Source organism: Pelodiscus sinensis, chromosome 2, assembly GCF_049634645.1.
Source record: "Pelodiscus sinensis isolate JC-2024 chromosome 2, ASM4963464v1, whole genome shotgun sequence".
Classification (NCBI taxonomy): Eukaryota; Metazoa; Chordata; order Testudines; family Trionychidae; genus Pelodiscus; species Pelodiscus sinensis.
The window spans coordinates 24687538-24706520 of record NC_134712.1 but is presented as its reverse complement, the minus strand read 5'-3'; the positions used below and the strand labels follow the sequence as shown (position 1 = coordinate 24706520).

The window sequence follows — 18983 nt, the reverse complement described above, 5'->3', positions numbered from 1 at the left end:
AATTTTTTTCCAGTGGAGAAGCCATTCCAACCCAAAGAATAGCTAAAAGTAAAACCTTTAATACCTTAAAAAATGTTATATGCCCCAGCAGCAAAGTGCTATCTATGAAGTTATACAACGTGGCCCAAATCTGACGTGATAATGATATCTAGTATTTGATGCCACTCTTCACCTTCAAAGCAGTTTATAAACATGAACCAATCAATTTCCACAATACTGCATGCTGAACCCTGTAGTCTCTGGAGCTATATAGCCCCAAATTAAAGATGAGCAATCGGTTTCATTTTTTATGGGCTCCCAACATATTGCCAACATGGCCCTCTGCTGGGCAATGTTTAGATGCCCCTATTTTAACCCCTATTAAAGTATGATACCACAGTTTGCCTCTGTTACTTTCTCCCGGTCTTGAAATATAGTAAAAACAACAAGGTGGTACCTTAGAGACTTAACAATTTTATGATGGCATAAGCTTTCATGAGTTGCAAATTGAAGTAAGCTGCAATTTACAAAAGCTTATGCCATCATAAAATTGTTAAGTCTTTAAGGTGCTACCAGACTCCTTGCTGTTTTTTTTGCTGAAGCAAACTAACATGGCTACCTCTGAAACTTGAAATCTAGTAAAGGCATCATAAGCTCTCATACATTTAAGCAAGGTCTGAGACTGGATCTTCTATTGTTATCACTGTATATGGCGTCTATTCAAGGATCCTTTTTAAAATGATGGAAGCCTGGATTTTCTATGGTTGTCACTGAGTTTTTGGTCATAAACATGTAACGTCTTTAACATTATTTCCTTAATATTTAGCCCAGTTTTTGCAAAATGTGTAACAAATTGTTCTTTTAAAATTGGAGGGCTAAACTCTCAGATGATATAAAGTAGGCTAGCTTCAAATGAAGTCAATTTCAAACAGCTCTGAAGGCACCCCCAAAAGCTTTATGAGGGAATTGACTGCAATAAGAATATTGTATCAGAAGGAATTAAGACTCTGGATCAGCCCATCTTCATATAAGAATCCAAAAACTATAAATAGACACATTAGACCAACAACATAAAAATAATAATCTGAAAAAGCATCCTCTGGGTATTTTGACATCAACAGCTGAACGAGTCTCCCTGTTTGAAAGGAATACCAAGCAACATCAGAATATTCTTAATCATTCCCATAAGGGAATGTCAGCCTCATTGGAATTGGGGATGAAAAATACTACAAAAAGGTAGTTAATATGATTATTGCATTATAAATCATGATATAAATAGACCTATAATCAGTCTTGAGAAGAAAACCATTTGGATTCCCCTTATAAATGAAGATGTCAGCTTTCTGGTATAGATTAGCTAGAAGCATTTTCGATGGAAAACTGGTGACCAAATCTCAAGTATGTAGGAAACACAGCACTCACATGAGTCCAAATTTTGCTCTGAGATGCATTGGTTTAAATCTAGAGTACCTCCATTAACTTAGCTGGATTTTGACCAGAGTAAAAGTGAGTTGGATTTGGCACTATATAGAAACAGAGATAAATCTATATGTATTCACATTTTTATCTAAGTTTTTCCAATACACTAGGAGCCCTAAAATTTCATAGAACTGTTTAGGGTTTGTTTATTTTGTGGTTTACCATATGTAATTTAAAAATTTGCTGTACCTGTAGTGTCGGGAAATCTCTTCTTCCAGCTGGGTAATAAAGTCACATTTGGTACATGAGTGTTCTTTGTTCTCTTTGAGAGTCAGTGGCCCATCCATCCCTTGCAGTGTATTTGCTTCTTGTTTGACATCAGATGTCTGGGCTTCATGCGTATTCTCATAATGAAGCAGGAGAACATCTACATCAGGAGTGGAGAATGAGCATTGGTGGCACTGGTGTTTGACTCTAGAGCTTCCTGTCACACCAGGAGACAAGTGCAAGAGCAAAAGAGCACAGTGGGAACAATTACTTTTTCTGCAAGCAAACGGGTAAGTAATATCTCCAAGGTGCTTTTCTGGGCTGCAGAGGCCTCGGGGGCAAAACTGACAGTGTTTAATAGTACATTTGTGAATATTGTGTAGCTGCTGATAATGACGGAGAAGTGGGCCCACCACTATTACTTCTGGGCCATGGCTCTTTGAGTACCTAAAGTCACAGAACTGACAATTGTAGCTTGTCACAACATTATCCTCTGCTCCTTTGCTAGAGAAGTCTTTCTTTTTTGCCGTACTAGAGCCCTTTTCTGTCTTTGCTAATAGCTCTCCATCTGCATTTTTGGCTAGGTCATTCTGATTAATGACAGATCCCCTAGAAAGTTTATCATTTAGATCTGGATGAAGGCTTCCTGATTGGTTTCCCCCATGCTGTTTGCTGTAATGTTCTAATAATTTGAGAGAGCTGGATGATTCACAGCTGAAACTGCAAAATTTACACCAGTAGTAACTGGTGGCATCTGTACCATTTTGTCTAGAAGAATCTATGGGTTTGATGGGCACCGAGTATCCAACTGGTGTGTTGTCTCCTGCTTTTACAGTGATTTTGTCCTGCCACTTCCCCAAGTCTCCAGACTCACATGATCGAAGAGTAGGACTAGATTTATTGGAGTTTTTCTCTGATGTTTTCCCAGATTCAGAGGAGGGAAGGGCTGCTTTCATTTTGTTCGGATGAGTCTGTAGGAAGTGTTGCTCTAATTCGTTTGATGAATTGCCCATATAGGTGAAATTGCAGAATTTGCAGCGGAAGTACTTGGTGTTGCCTTGGCAATCTGGAGTTTTTCGTCCAATGCCGATAAAGGTTCCACCTAAAGTAACCTATGAAGAAAAAGATTGAGATCATTGTATTATACTATAGAATTGTTCAAACACCAAATGAGGGGAAGGAGAGGAATCATACCACAATTTAAGGATACATTTTTAATAAAACCTGCATCACTAATGTCTCATGTCTAACAACGATGTTATAAAAGAATAATAAAACCATGCATTTCTGCAGTGCTTTATATCTGAAAATCTCAAAGTGATTTACAAAGTTGATTAAATATGTCAATTTTTCAGTTGTGGAAACTGAGGTGCACATACATTAAAGACACTTACCCAGTTTCACAGAGCAGGACCTAGATATCTCTTGACTCAGTTTCTATCTATCTTCTTGAATTATGTGGCCACCATCACTGTAGTATTTGTGCACCTCACAAGTTTTAACTCATAACACCATTTGAGGTAGAGAAGTTCTGTTAATCCCATTTTACAGATAGAGAATTGAGGCACTAAGAGGCTAAATGACTTACCCTAGGTCACACAGAGTGGCAGAATAGGCTCATGAAACCAGTGCTCCAAACTACGAACCTATAACCATTGTACCACCCATCTTTCACTGCTTTAAAACACTACCCTGTGCTCCTCTTAAGCTTGATGTTGATCTAGCTATCCCTAAATGGGAGAGTTTAATGAACATTTTAGCTGAGCATAGAATACAGGATCAGGCCCTTAGTCTCCATTGGCTAATATAACAAAGAATTCAGTATTACCGCACAAACAGCACCACTGCTTTATGAATGTGAACAAACAAAAAATGAAATTTGAAACTCCTTCATTGAAAAGAGCATTATTCCAACCGCAACTAGCATCCACCAAGACGCCTTTTTAGAAATATGGGGGTTGCTGTCTGAACCGCAAGACAATTTTCTCAAAGATTACTCAATGCAGACATTCTCCAAGGAAATCTTCTGTTCTTTTCCTCTAATGAGCTCTAACTCAGTAAAATAATGATGGAAAAAATACAGCACAAAAAATGGCATGTAGCAAAGAAAGAAACTTACTACACCCAAAACCATGATATCACTAATGAAAAAAAAAAGGTAGGTCTACTTAACAGTTCTCATGATCTATGAGCACATGGATCGCAGGAAGGAAGGAAACAAGGCTTCCAGTCTTACGTTAATAAAATCTCCGTTCTCATAGCAGGCAGTCCTGCCCATCCCGTAAAAGCACCACACCTGCCTTCTGACATCATAGAGAGATTGGCTGCTCCTATACAACTGGTTTGATGGCCGAAAGAAGTGGGGAGAGAGGAGAAAAGTCTCTTGTGACAAAAATGTCACCACAGCTCTCCTGACGTATAACAATGACACAATATTCAGCAACCAGTTTCATTCTTAACCCTCCTCCCTCCACCCTTTACTCAGTTCACCTTGGCTGTGTCTAGACTGGCCAGTTTTTCTGGAAAATCAGCCGCTTTTCCGGAAAAACTTGCCAGCTGTCTACACTGGCCGCTTGAATTTCCGCAAAAGCACTGACGATCTCATGTAAGATTGTCAGTGTTCTTGCGGAAATACTATGCTGCTCCCGTTCAGGCAAAAGTCCTTTTGTGCAAAACTTTTGCGCAAAAGGGCCAGTGTAAACAGCTCAGATTTGTTTTCCACAAAAAAGCCCCGATCGCGAAAATGGTGATCGGGGCTTTTTTGCGGAAAAGCACGTCTAGATTGGCACGGACGCTTTTCCGCAAAAAGTGCATTTGCGGAAAAGCGTCCATGCCAATCTAGACGCTCTGTTCCGAAAATGCTTTTAACGGAAAACTTTTCCGTTAAAAGCATTTCTGGAAAATCATGCCAGTCTAGACGTAGCCCTTATGTATACCACTCCTATTAAGCAGAGATGGCAGTGGAAACTTCCACATGGCAGTGCCATGCCTTGGATTTTTATGTACAAGAAGGTATTTAATGTGAGAGTATAAAGTTTTGACACACTCTGTTCAGGGTCAGATTTTCATTCCTCTCAACGGTTAAGTAAATTATTGTTTTTCTCCAGGATTCAGTTGTAATGCATTAGGCAAATGGAGTAATTTTTTTTCTTCCCCTCCTCAACAGCTGTGCCACAAAGAGAGCATGTGATCAGTGCTCATTCAGAATCACACCATACAGAAAGACTCATGTATACAAAGACCATGAAATGTAAACATTTAAAAATGCATATAATAGAAATGCTTTTTAGCTATTTAGCTTTGAGTATAAGATGTTATGCCTTGTATACCATCAGTACTAAACACATATAGTGAGTCAATGGGTTGCTAAATCATAGTATAATGGTGCTTTTCAGACTCTGATTCTTTTTTAAAGAAACGTGATTCTGGAGAGCTGGTTAACACTTTTTTTCTGATATGCTGAAATAACATTTGGGTTAGTCTGGCAAAGATATTTAAATAGGTAACCCTGAGACTGAAAGTCACCATCATATAACCAGGGTTTAACATTGCTATGGGTTTTTAGAGTTCCAAAGAATTTGGTTTGGAGGAGTGCTATCGGGAGGGGTAATTTGCATGGACTGACTTTCCCGCAGACTGTCTTTGATCCATTTTGCTACAATCAGGAAGGAAAAAATTGGGTACTAGGATGGATGGACCTTTGGTCTGACCCAGTATGGCCATTCTTATGTTCTTACGTAATTGTATGCAAAACACGCCAGGCCTGATCCACTGAAGTCAGTGGGAACTGCAGCTATTCCACAGGATTTGGCTCATTATGTTTTCATCCATCAGTGTTACTTCAATGCTCGAAGTTTCACTGATATTCAGTGAAACATCTCTGCCCCAATTTACAGAGGCATTTATGGAATTAAGGAAAACAGAAAATAACAGCCACTGCGTGTGTGATTAACTCAGTTGCAATGAGATCTGGTTTTGCTCATTCATCCAGTGTGTGTGTTTGTTTTGCTCTTGCAGTGAATAACCAGCCAAAATACTTTACCTTAAGTGGTTCTAATGAGTAAATACAGTACATCCATTATTCTTAGGAGTCCATCTAGAGAGCCTATAGACAACAAGCTCATCTTTGCAAGCACTCTTTGGACATCATCTAGGAAGCAACAATGACAATCAGCCAAGCTGCTGCTTGGTGCTAATTACTTTGATTTCTGAACATTGGAAAAACATATTAATCATATCAATATTTTAGTCAACTAGCTGTAAATAAGAATATTTCTGTAACTTTTTCTAATCCTGATTAATGCCCTGCATAGCAAGTTCTGAGTTGAACACTAACTCCCTTCTCTGCAACACCAGGATAAAAGAGAATTAAGAATTTACAGTATATGTTGTGCTTACCAGTTTCAACAGAGGGTAAGAAAATCTTAAAAACTGATTACCAATGTAACTGATTACCAATTGCTGGACTGGCATTTCACTGCGTACTCTGCCACAACATAAAATAATGGATCCTATTAGCAGAGGGTGTATGTGAAAGGTAACATAAGGTCATCTTAATGTTATTACACTCGAAAGTCATTTTTCAAGCACAGAAAACCTGTTTAAAGCTTTCTCTGGGGTCATCAGGTAAAGGAATGAAGGAAACTAGCTTCCACAGAACAAGGCTAGCAGAAGCACTTGAAGGAAAGTGGTAATGGTATAAACTAAAACTGCATCAGCTTTCAGACAGCCAATTTTGGATGAAGCCTACACATTTGCAAAAGTAGATTTGGATTCATGCATTCTACTCAAGTCTTGGCTTGACTTTCAAATTTCTCAGTAAGATATCATATCTCTATGTAAGGACAGCAAAGTCTCTCTCTCGCGCACGCTTTGTCTCTCTATATATTCCTCTTGCTCTTTCCTTTTTCAGAGAGAATGAAATAAAAGAAAGAAGAGAAGGGGCAGGGAAGGTCAAAAGAAGACATACCTCTTCCACACTTCTCTGAAATTTCCAAGGTGATGGCTGGTTTCAGATATTTACTCCAACACTTCATTTCCATTTTAGTAAAAACTAACCCTGTCAAACTCTATATTTTACTTTCTAACACATACATTCACTGACAGTCAATGCACTTGCTGGGCCCCTGGACAACGTGTGTGGGGGGGTCCTAACTATGTGCTCCCAGAAGGGGCTGGGCCTCAAGTGGAAGTGGAAGGGGCAGGGCTGGGGCCAGATAGCCGTCAGCAACGCCCAGAGTGCACTGAGCCTCCTCCCCTCTGCCAGCCTTTAGTGCCCCCCCAGAGCATGACACACCCTGTGCTCCAGTCTGCCTTCAGAACAACTCGGGAGTGCACTGTGCATTGTTCCAGCAGTGATTTACGGTGGCGGTGGCAGCAACAAGAAGCTCCCAGCTCTTTTAAACAATTGGGACACATGGCAACTGCCCCTTTTACCTCACCCTGTGGGCAGACCTGCTGACAACACAAAATCACCAGGAAGATGACAAAGCAAAACTAAAAGGCTGCAGTTCTGATGCAGCTATGGAGTCTAACGTTACTCTTCCCACAAGCAGGAGTGAAGAGTGATTAGGACTGGGGTTGAAAAAACATCCTCAGACTTATGGCTCCCCAACCAATAAATAAAGGAGTGGCTCCCATTCCGCATTCTCCTGTAGCAGGCCTGCCTTACGATGGATAAGTAATTTAGTGACTAGAACAGTGGATTCAAACTTAGGAGTCAAATTCCCATTCCTACCTCATCCATAGATTTCAATGAAAGTTAAGAACCTAAAAGCCTTTAAGGATCTGGGCCTTACTCCCCATGTGATTCAACTACCCTAACATAGGTAGTCGCTGGGAAAAAAATCCCATTCAAGATTGAGAGACACTAAGGGTACATCTACCCTGCATGGCTATTTTGGGATACTGGAGTTATCCCAAAATAGCTGCCCTGTGTGTACACAAGCCGCCCGTTATTTTGAAATATTTTTTGAAATAACGTGTGTGCTATTTCGCCGTCCCGGTAAACCTCGTTGCACGACGAATAAGGGATGGGTCTAAATAGCGTGATATTCTGTAATTTGGTGCTGTGTAGATGCACCAAATTTCAAAATAAGCCATTTCAAAACAGATTTGAGATAAGATATGCAATTTGCATAGCACAAATTGCATATCTTAATTCGAGTTTAGGGTGCTGTGTAAATGCACCCTGATATACTACAGTGATGAGAGCCATATAGGTAGAGAAAGAGAGGGTTAAGAGAAGCAGTATGGTCAGACCATTAGCCAAGCTACCATGGCTAGCCAACTCCGGCTATGTTCCGTGGCTTTGCCCATCAGGCTGTTGGCAGAGATTAAAGAGGACTATAAAAATGGAGGAGAATTATGTGGCACCATTTTCCATGGCTATACTGATGCTCTTCACACAGATGCCCTCCCTCCTGCAATTGGAAGTTGTGCAAAAAAAATATACAGGCCATAATCATTTCTGTTATTGATTAAAATAAAATAAATCCCATTAGTAAAGATCACTAATCTACAAAATCTAAAAAGTCCAATCTCCTTTTAGTTGATAGTTTTATTCATTCATGAATGTCAACCATTATCAGTGGACTTCATCCTTAACTTACTGACCATGCTAACAAGCTATGACCAACATGACCACAGAGATTCAGTTCCATCTCTTTAATAAAATTAAACTTACGCTTCTTTTCCATTACTGTTAGAAATAGCCAGAACATATAAAAGAAGCTGATAAAAAGATTGATTTTTTTTAAATGCCAATATTTCTTACATATGGTGTTTTATACCATGTATATAGCATGGTCATCCCCCCTAGCCGCCACCAGGATATTAGAAAGACAACTCAAGTTAATCTTGATGGATGGAAGCTAAAAGAAAGTGTGGAGAATGCACTTAAAACTGCTCTAGCTAATAACCATGTGTAAGAACCCACTGGAGAAACAAGGTGAGTGAGATATTACCTTTTAGTGGAACAACTCTTGTTGGTAACCAAGACAAGCTTCCGAACTCTGTGTAAGCATGAAAGTTTGTCTATCACACTAACAGAAGTTGACCCAATAAAAGACATTACCTTACCACCTTGTTTTTCCAAATGAGTATTGTTCAGAAAAATGTCAAGTGTATTTTTCACTCCCTTGGGTATTCTTCAAGATCTCACTTTGTGTACGTCTAGACTACCGCATTTTGTCAATGGAAGTTTTGTCAACAGATACTGTCGACAAAACTTCCGTCGACAATTTGCGTCCAGACACATGGAGTTCTGTCGACAAAGCAAGCCGCTTTGTTGACAGAACACCGTAGTCTGGACGCAACGTTACAGGCAATAACACCTTCTGTTGACAGAACTCTGTCGACAGAAGGTGTTTTGCCTCGTAAAATGAGGTATACCAGTGTCGACAAAACCGCGGAGTTCTGTCGACGTTAAGTCGACAGAACTCCGCGGTAGTGTAGACGCTGGTATTGTTTTGTCGACAAAAGTCCACTTTTGTCGACAAAACTAGGTAGTCTAGACACACCCTTTGATAGCAGCTACATGCCTCTGTGTACATTTAGTATACAAAACTTATGAAAGGCCTTCTGGGATTTTTTCCAATATGAAATTTAAGTAAATAAGGTATTTATATAGCCTCATCCATTTTTTGTCATTAGATGTGCAAAATATCTGTATCTTTATTTTGCTATTACAAATCATTACGCGAATTCATTGGAGCATTCACTTGTTCTGTAGAACATCACCTGTACTTGGGGGAAGGTTTTTGCCTTGGTTTTACTGTACATTATTTTGTACTACAACTGGACCACTTTTCTTTTGTGTTCTGGTGTTCCAGAATTTTTAACTTCCTCCCCTCACCCGCCAGACTAATGATCACAACAGGGAAGCAGGCATCAGAACTCCTAGGTTCTATTCTTGGCTTTACAACCTTAGCTAAGTCACTCAATCACTTTGTGGTTCATATTCCCCATCTGAATGATGGGCAGTGTTTGGAGATTTCATGTTTTTAATATGACTTTTAGATCAAGTTGAAAAGGCAATGTATTTATAACATATTTCTGATAGATATTTGAATATATGTTCCCTTTAAGCCTCTTCTCTAATTCTTCACAATGTGATGACCTATTTAGAGTTTTAGGGGATTGGTTAGGTTGTTTTGTTTGCTTGTTTGTTTGTTTTTTAAGTTTTAATTGTTATAGGATGCATGCATCCTGTGTTTCTTTTTGGAGAAGGCATATTAAGATTTTTTTTCCAGTGTATTTACATCCCAGAGAGTGTTTATTTTCCTGATCCAGAATACCTTCCCTCACAACTTCACTTGCTTTTCCCCTTTCCAACTCCAATCTCCCATCCACTATTATGGCAAATGTCTTAGACTATTCTTCTGATTTAACGGAACAGCATTCTACAAAGGAATCCATTGCATCAGCCAGTTACTCTGTTTATCTATTTTCAAAAGCAAATTCCACCTGTAGGATTTACTATTCTATCTCAACTTGCTCAGTTCAGCACTCGAGGATTGATAGTATACATTCAGCCTCTGAACACATGAAATCATAAGAACAGCCATACTGGGTCAGACCAAAGGTCCATTTAGCCCAGTGTTCTGTTTGTCAACAGTTGCCAATACCTGGTGTCCGAGAGGAAAGGAACACAACAGGGGTATGTCTACACTACAACGTTAATTCGAACTAAGCTAATTCGAACTAACGGATCCAGACTAAAAAACTAGTTCGAATTAGCGTTTTGCTAATTCGAACTAGCATGTCCACATTAAGTGGACCCTGAACAGGGCTTAAGGATGGCCGGAAGCAGTGCCTGCAGGGCATCAGAGAAGAACTTAGAGCATGGAGATGCTTTCTCAGGCTAGCCGAGGGCTGTGCTTAAAGGATCCCGACCCCCACGCCGGACAGACAGTTCTCAGGGGTGCCCCGCTTGCAAAGCAGTCCTGGCTTGGATTGCCCGGAGTACCCACACTGGGCACATCACAGCACTCAGCCATCAGCCCGGCTGCACTTGCTGCAGGCTGCCATCTGGGGAGAGGGGACAATTGGGGGGCTGCAGGAGAGGTTCCACCCCCAGAAGCCCGCAGAGCCAGCCCAGTCGTCCCCATCGGGGGCTCGTACCCCATTCCTCCCTCACCTCCTTCCACTTACCCTTCCCTAGCCCCTCTTCTTGATGTACAAAATAAAGATAACGTGTCTTCCAAAATGGAATCTGTCTTTATTGAACAAAACTGGGGGAGACTGGGAAAAGGAGGTGAGAGAGGGGAAGAGAGAGGCTGGGAGAGGGGAGGGCAACTAAAATGATCAGGGGTTGGGAACAGGTCCCATATGAAGAGAGGCTAAAGAGTCTGGGACTTTTCAGCTTAGAAAAGAGGAGACGGAGGGGGGACAGGATAGAGGTCTCTAAAAGCAGGGGTTGGGTGGAGAGGGTGCATACAGAAAAGTTCTTCATTAGTTCCCATAAAGAAGGACTAGAGGACACCAAAGGAAAGGAATGGGTAGCAGGCTTCAAACTAGTAACAGAAACTTGTTCTTCACAAAGCAAAGAGTCAACCTGTGGAACTCCTTGCTGCAGGAGGCTGTGAAGGCTACAACTAGAACAGAGTTGAAAGGGAAGTCAGATCAAGTCATGGAGGCTGGGTCCATGGAGTGGTATTAGCCAGGGGGTAGGAGTGGTGTCCCTGCCCAAAGTTTGTGGAAGGCTGGAGAGGGATGGCATGAGACAAATGGCTTGGTCACTGTCTTCGGTCCATCCCCTCCAGGGTCCCTAGGGTTGGCCACTGTCGTCAGACAGGCTACTGGGCTAGATGGACCTTTGGTCTGACCCAGGACGGCCATTGTAAGCTCAGGGCTCAGGGTCGGGGGTCTCACTGGACCCCCTTGATTCTCTTGCACACCTGCTCCTGGGTGGCCAGGCTGGCAGCTCTCCTGCCCTAGACGGCCACTTTCCTGTGCCTAGTGCAGAGATCGTGGACAAGGTCCATGATGTCTGCACTAGCCCAGGCAGGTGCCCGCCTCTTGCGGTCCCGGGCAAGCTCCCGGGAGCCGCCAGCCTGGTCCCGGGAAGAGGAGGAGGGCTGGGGGGCATCGGGTGGCTGGCTCAAGCCGTGCCAGGTGCAAGGTCTGCTGGCTGGGTGCTGGCAGGCTTGCACCTGGCACGGGCACCGTAGCCAGCCCGTGCCCCTTTAAGGGGTCCAGGGCCGGGAGGGAGGCAGACGAGTTTCCCTGGTGTTGGCCAGAGTGGCCACCAGGGAAACCTGGGGAGGGCTAGCCTCCCACTAGTTCGAATTAAGGGGCTACACACCCCTTAATTCGAACTAGCTAGTTCAAACTAGGCTTAATCCTCGTAAAATGAGGTTTTCCTAGTTCGAACGAAGCGCTCCGTTAGTTCGAATTAAATTCGAACTAACGGAGCGCTAGTGTAGCGCCTATGAAAGTTAGTTCAAACTAACGTCCGTTAGTTCGAACTAACTTTGTAGTGTAGACATACCCCAGGTTATCAATCCTTGGCTTCTGGTGTGACTGTTGATTAGGATGCATGTAGTCATAATGATTTCTCAAAAACTGAATCTGCCTATATGAAACTGGATCAGGCAATGAATTTGGGACGTCAGATTTTAATCAATCTTTATTTCTGCTTACCTGGGTCACATTTCAATCACTATCCAGGAGGTGAAGGACTGTAGATCCCATGCCAATCCCCTGAGCTATCCAGTTTTCCATTTGCCAATTACTCTTAATCTTCTAATCCTAAAATATTCTCTAATGCTCCTGTTTATCCAGTTGCTTTGTGCAATATAGCATCCAGAACATTTTAACAAACCCACACTTATGAAGTTCTTCATCTCATACAGGCCAGGACAGATTCTTGGCTTTGATGCTTGTTTCTCTAAAACCACTCTACTAGCTGCACACTGGTAGGAAGAATAACCTCTCAAAACATGGGAGAATCCACAGGGTATACCTACCGTTTGAATTATGTACTAAACTGCTATTAATGCTTGTGGAGAAAGAATAAAGTGGTATTAGTGATGCAAAGAGCCAATTCAGTGCCAATTCAGTACCCAAGCTTTCTGTGTTCTCTGCATTCCTTAAGCAAGCAAGTACTGTGGGGAAATAAACATGCTTTTCTCAAGATTGACTCCATTCCCATTAAAGTCAATGAGAGATTTGACACAGACTTTAAAAGGAAATAGTAATATCAGGCCTTAATTACAGCAGTCTTCAATTTAAGGCCAAATTCTGTTAAAACAAGTGGGAACCTCCAGCCTCACCGGCCAGAGATTATTTGTCAGAGTTAGCTACTGAACTGCCAGGCAGTTTGTTTACCTGAGCATCTGCAGGGACAGGGCCCTGCAGCTAGCAGTGGTAGAGGTTCACCAATTCCAGCCAATGGGAGCTTTGGGGAGGTGTATGGGCTGGGCCACTGCTTCCTGCCACTCCCATTGGCCGGGAATGGTGAACCGTGGCCACTGGGAGCTGCAAGGTTCAGTGACTACAGATGCCCAGGTAAACAACCCCTCTGATGGCCCACCAGCAGCAAACCCTGATGAACCACGTGCAGGCAGCACACCAGAGGTTCCCCACCCTTGTAAAAATGTGAGCCAATGATACTCAGAATTAATAAACCAGAGCAAAAGCCTTTATATCAGAGGCATTCTTCATTGCTTTAAAATATATTTTAAATGATGGGACAGATCCTTGTCTGCTATAAGTTAACAGAGTCCCATTAACTTCAACGCAATTACACTGATGTACACCAATGAAGCATCTGGACCCATAAATTTGGAAAACTCTTATTTTCTATGGTTTTGCTCTTCCCTGGTTTTTGTTTGTTAGTTTGTTTGTTTGTTTTTAGTCCTTTCAACTTATATTTAAGTGGCTCCTTTATTTTGATTACTTTTACTAGCTCTCTTCATCAACAGATACAATACATCATTGGCAATCATTAGTATAACGACTACAATATAAGCAATTCATCAAAAAAGGACAGATGTTAACAGAACCTGTTCCAGAATACTGAAAACTATAATCCAATTTATACCTCTTTTCTGTGACTACAACAATAACCTTTGTTTCAACTAAAAATGCTGATCTAAATATCTATTCTACAGATAGGTAATCTGTCCTCAAATGTTTTCACTGGCAGAGACTGAGGGGATCATGAAGATACTAGTTTAGACTGCATCTTACTTTGGGGCATGATGTCTCAAGGGCTGGCATTTCTGGAACTTACAGCTATTTTAGATACAAATAATCACTTTTTAGCATTTAGCATGTTAAGCACTCTATATTTAGAAAACTCCCAGTGGATAGCCTAGTAAATGTAGAGATTCCATTTGAACAAATACTGTGTATGTGTCTTGAAGATGCAAACATTCTGAATCAGACAGACTCCAAGGCAGTAACTTGTATGAGTGACCACTCATATGAGTAATACAACTGATTTAAATAGGTCTATTTGTGTATATAATTGCCTATCCATTTTTTTAAATATTACCCTACATCAATGTTATCATGTGCTTATTTATATTCACCAATACAATATTTTGCTTTATAGCTCAAGAAAATAACTACTACATTGCCTGTTCAGTTCATGGTAATGAACTGGCTATCTTACGTGCAGTCATCCTTAATGTTTTGAAAACATAGTGACATAACTAAATACAGAGGAAACAGGATTGCCAGATAACATGCACAGTAAGCAGACACCCCTGACTACTACTCCACTTTAGCCTACTGTTCATTTGGATTTATTCTAGACTTAGTTTTATTCTTATGCAGTACATCAAATTACTGAGATGTAATAGGAGATATGGGGTGTCAGCCAGACCCGTATAAAAAGAATTCTAACAGAGGACTCTAAGTAGAGAAAAGCTATTGGATTCTATGGCAATCATGGAGAACAGTGGAATCATCTGAGCCAACTCCTTTTGTGTTCTGGACATCCCCATGAGGTGTTCAGAGTACCCAGCTCCGATCAGAACACATTTCAGTGGTGCGCTGTTCAACTGCAAAAGAAAGACCCCAATCATGCAATGCATTCTTTATAGTGAGATCCCTGCGCTTGTGCAAAGTACCATTTCAATCAGCAGATTTCTGTACTGGACAGAGCCAATTACACTATTAGGCCAAAAGTGACTATTTTCAGTTCTAACATATGGGCAACATATTTGGGCAAACCTAATCTTTCAGATGGGAGAAACAAAAGTATTAATTTGGCCATTTACGTAAAACTGGATTGGTGCAACTCATACTATAATGCAACAACGGTTCATGCTAGAAACAAAGAAGCTAATGAGTTTGCCATGATGTTGCACCCCATATTCTTTATGGAAATATGCCTATGAATAGCAATATAGCATACCTTGAATATTCTTTATGCAAAATATACCTTGTGAGGTATCAATTTAAAAAGTTATAATCTGATTAATGTGTATATTTCATTTGTGTGAATATATCATTCCTTTATTAAGTTAAAAATATAAAACATAAGCCTGTTTTACTAATCTAGATGGGCTAAATGAGATCCATTAGTAGAATTTAAGGGACTTAATAGCCCAGTATTCAGGATAATCATCTGTGAACAGTCTTATTTTCCCTGTAAGCCTAAACTGTGGTAGGTCCTGCTAAGACATGTGGCTAAGTCACCTGATACTGAAACTCATTTTGGAATCTGTACTTTTCCACTGGAAGTGTAAAAAGTTTAAAATGGACTCCCAGGATTCCTGCCTTTGGCAAAAAAGGTATAAAGGTGAGAAACCAAAAACAGGAGCAGCCAGAAACCACGACACCCTTGTTTACCATTCAATTTGTCTGTTGCAAATACCTGGAACTGAATTTTAAGAAAGAGCCCAGACAGGGAAGATTACCCGGTCTGTAACAGAAGCTGATTAAAAAAACTTGAAAATGATATTTTACATGTAATAAGTTTCTTAGTGTACTAAGTTTAGCCAGTGAGGGTTTGGGTTTTTTGTTGTTGTTGTTGTTATGCTTCATAACTCACACTGATCTGTCTGTGATTACTTGCAGCCACTTAAATCCCATTTTTTATACTTAGTAAAATCACTTTTGTTTATTAATAAAGCCTGTGTAAATAACTGTCATCTGGGTGGGCAAACAGCTATGCATATCTCTCGTTCACAGATAAAGGGAGAGAACATTTTATGAGCTTGCTCTGAATAAAACTTTATAGAGAAGATGGATTTACCTGGGGTTCTCATTCCATTGGGGTTGTGCTCTTGGATGCCATGCCAAGTCCCGAACTGATCCTTTCCAGAGCTAATCTGATCTCAGTCCATATTACTCTGCTTTAGGCTGTGGCCCTAGCTCTGTGACAATGTTGGAGGAGACAAGAGGGTCTAGCTCAGCAGGACAAGATGGCAGGGCACCCCAGAGAGCAAGTAGGCAAGCTCTGTGGTATTTCACCACATCAGGTGACAATCTCAAAGGGATCACATGCACCAAGAACCCTTATCCAGCTGGAAGTTAAGATTCACAATCAGCATTCAAGTATTAGAAATGGAGGGGAATATTGAAAGGCACTACGTATGAGATTGTATAGAATTTGCTCCTAGAAACAGCATACCAGGATACACACTCATGCACAGCAAGTCTTAACAAGGCCAATGAACAAAGTACTTCAAGCCACTTCTATATTATAGGGATTAGTTTGGAATAGCCAAGCTCAACATCAATAAACATAATACAACCAAATTTAGATCCATTTGTCTAAACATAAGAGAATGTTGAAATCTAGTTAAAATAAAAGATTTCATTAACTACTGTCAACAAGCAACATAAAATCAGTGATTATACAGGCAACTCACCTAATGAGCAAGAACTTGAAAAGAGGTCAGTTAAGCAATGTACTCTGCTCATCATTCATAGCCACAGCAATGCACATGCTTTATCCATTATTATTTTCTCTTTACATGATAACAGTAAATATCAGAACCAGAAGGCAGATTTCTCTTGAAAGTGGGCTATGCTACTTACACAAGTGTGATCACTGTAGTTATTTATGCCACCAGTATGGATTCTGAACACATCTGTAGAAATTCCTTTGTGAAAACTGCCAAAGCTACTAGCGGAAATTATAATGATCAGGACAGATGTCAGTTACATTTAAATCCCCACACACTGATCAAGCCCTCTTGTCTAACTCCACAGGTTCCCACATAATCAATTTATTAATAACATATTTTAGAGTGAAGGATGAATAGAAGAGATTATTAATAATATAACTACTGGTGCCCACTGGATTGAATCCTAGTTACACCAGCACTGACTTAATCCCCGATCAGACCTCACAGCTTTAATGTGAGAAACAGGTCTGCTCCCAGCCTCTGATTACTCTGTATGATGTTCACACAACAGAATGTTTCATCTGGATGCATCAGATAACAATTAGGGAATACTTTCAACAGCTTCTTATTAACCAATTAAACTCATCTCCTGAGTCAGGGCTGTGTGTAAGTGGTAAAATCCACATGAAGGAAAAAAAACCTGAACAAACTAAAGCTGGTAAGTTCCCTGCATGCTGATAGAGCTAAAGAACAAGCACAAAATGTCCACCAAGACCAATATATTAGAGGAGATTACTAATGAAATGGAAATCAGCAAAACTGAGCACTCCATTTATCTCATGAGAAGATATCGCTCTGCTTACAGGATAAAGCTGACAAGGTACTTGTCTGGCAAAATGGCAAAGTGCAAACAAAATTTTTTTTAAATCCATCCTGGATTAACCTCCAGAAACTGCTAAACTGAATGTGCCAATCCTATAAAATTATATGTATCTGAACGATCTGAAGAAAAGGGGGAAACAAAGCAATGTAAAAACTGCCTCCCAAAATTACATCTTGTCTCTAAAGAAGACAAAGACAACTTCTCCTTGATTAAATATTCCAGATAAGTGAAAGCCTACACAGCTGTAAAGCCACAAGGTTCTGTGGTCTGAATTATGTACATCTTTACTTCTCAAAAATCACTGTCTTACAAGAAATAACAAATGAGTTTGTGTACCTGCACTTGGAGATATATGTACACCTATATTTTGGGCATTTGATTCCCCCCCCCCCATAAACGGGGCTACTCCCTATAAATCTAAAAGCTAATACTGGATTTTTCTCTATTTTCGTTGCTTTTTTCCTGTGGTATGAATGCTGGGATTAAGGAGTGTTTATTTTTTGTTTGTTTGTTGTTTATTGTTTTTTCTAAATAGAGTTTATGAACATGAGTCCAAGAGTCAACAGCAAACTTGCCTAGTGCAAACTTCCATATAACACAAACCCTGACTAATCACCAGGAGCCAGATCAAAGATGCGAGCGAGTCTGTGCTAATACCCACCCTCTAGCTTCTTTCCTCATTTTCCGTGCCTAAAACATCATAAATCTCTGACTAACTGCCTCCATCCTAACAACACCAAAACAGTTTGTTAAGTGCAGCAGCATCAATAAATCAGCCCTTAATCCCACTCCACCAGCATTTCAAGTTAATTTTGATTACAGAAGGGTTTGGTTTTTTCTTCAGGCCATATCAGAATCGTAATAAGATTTTTCGGATGAAATACTACTATTCATATGCAGTTCCTTTTTATTAGATGTGTAGGAATCTTTGACTGACAAGCAATTTCCAATAAAACTGCATTCAAACTCTAATTAATACAATTCCATTCTCTTATATTAGACTCCAATAGTTTCCTAGGTCACTGTGAAATAGACATGGTCACAACACAAATGCGTGGGTGCAAAGGGGAATTGCAGATGTCCTTTTAGTATGTTTATGAATGTAGTAAAGCTGTTCAGTATTGCGAACCCTGAAAATATTAATCAGTTACTTATCTTCTGACACGTTCTGCATCAACATCTGGAGAATGTGCACGTGATGAAGTATAGTATTTGGCACAAAGGCTTTTTAATCTTCTCTTCTCAAATTGGTCATAAAAAATTTAAGAAATTAAGTTTCTAAATTCAGTTCCTTTAAAATCAGCAGAATTGTATAGGCTGTCTGTTGTATTTTAGAACATGTTTCTGCTCTGAGAAAAGATTGATCTTAACTGATTATATGTGTGCTGTTTCCTATTGCTTTTTGTCTTTCTTTATAGTATCTTACTGCCAGGGCTTAGTAGACAAGCATAGACTAAGTTCAGATGTTTTATTTCTAATTCTACTAGTTCAAACTGAGATAGCTCACACATCTGTTTTATTTCTGAATATACTGCATAGGAAAAGTGTCCAGCTCACTCTAATCAAGCATAAACTTTCTTATAAATAACCAAGGACCTAACGAAATAATTGTTTGGGGAAAATGA

The 18983-nt window shown here is 40.3% G+C and overlaps 1 protein-coding gene across 7 annotated transcripts in view; it reads right to left on the bottom strand.

The window, feature by feature from the left end:
* The window catches only part of TRPS1 (transcriptional repressor GATA binding 1), a 284107-nt gene that overhangs the window by 216692 nt on the left and 48432 nt on the right, over nt 1-18983 (bottom strand). For 6 of the 7 annotated variants that reach the window (XM_075920201.1, XM_075920198.1, XM_006130792.4 and 3 more), the window contains one exon: nt 1648-2777. In XM_075920201.1, coding sequence (XP_075776316.1) covers nt 1648-2777 — 1130 coding nt within the window. The remainder of the gene's footprint in view (nt 1-1647; nt 2778-18983) is intronic. The other variant, XM_075920202.1, reaches the window with a different exon arrangement.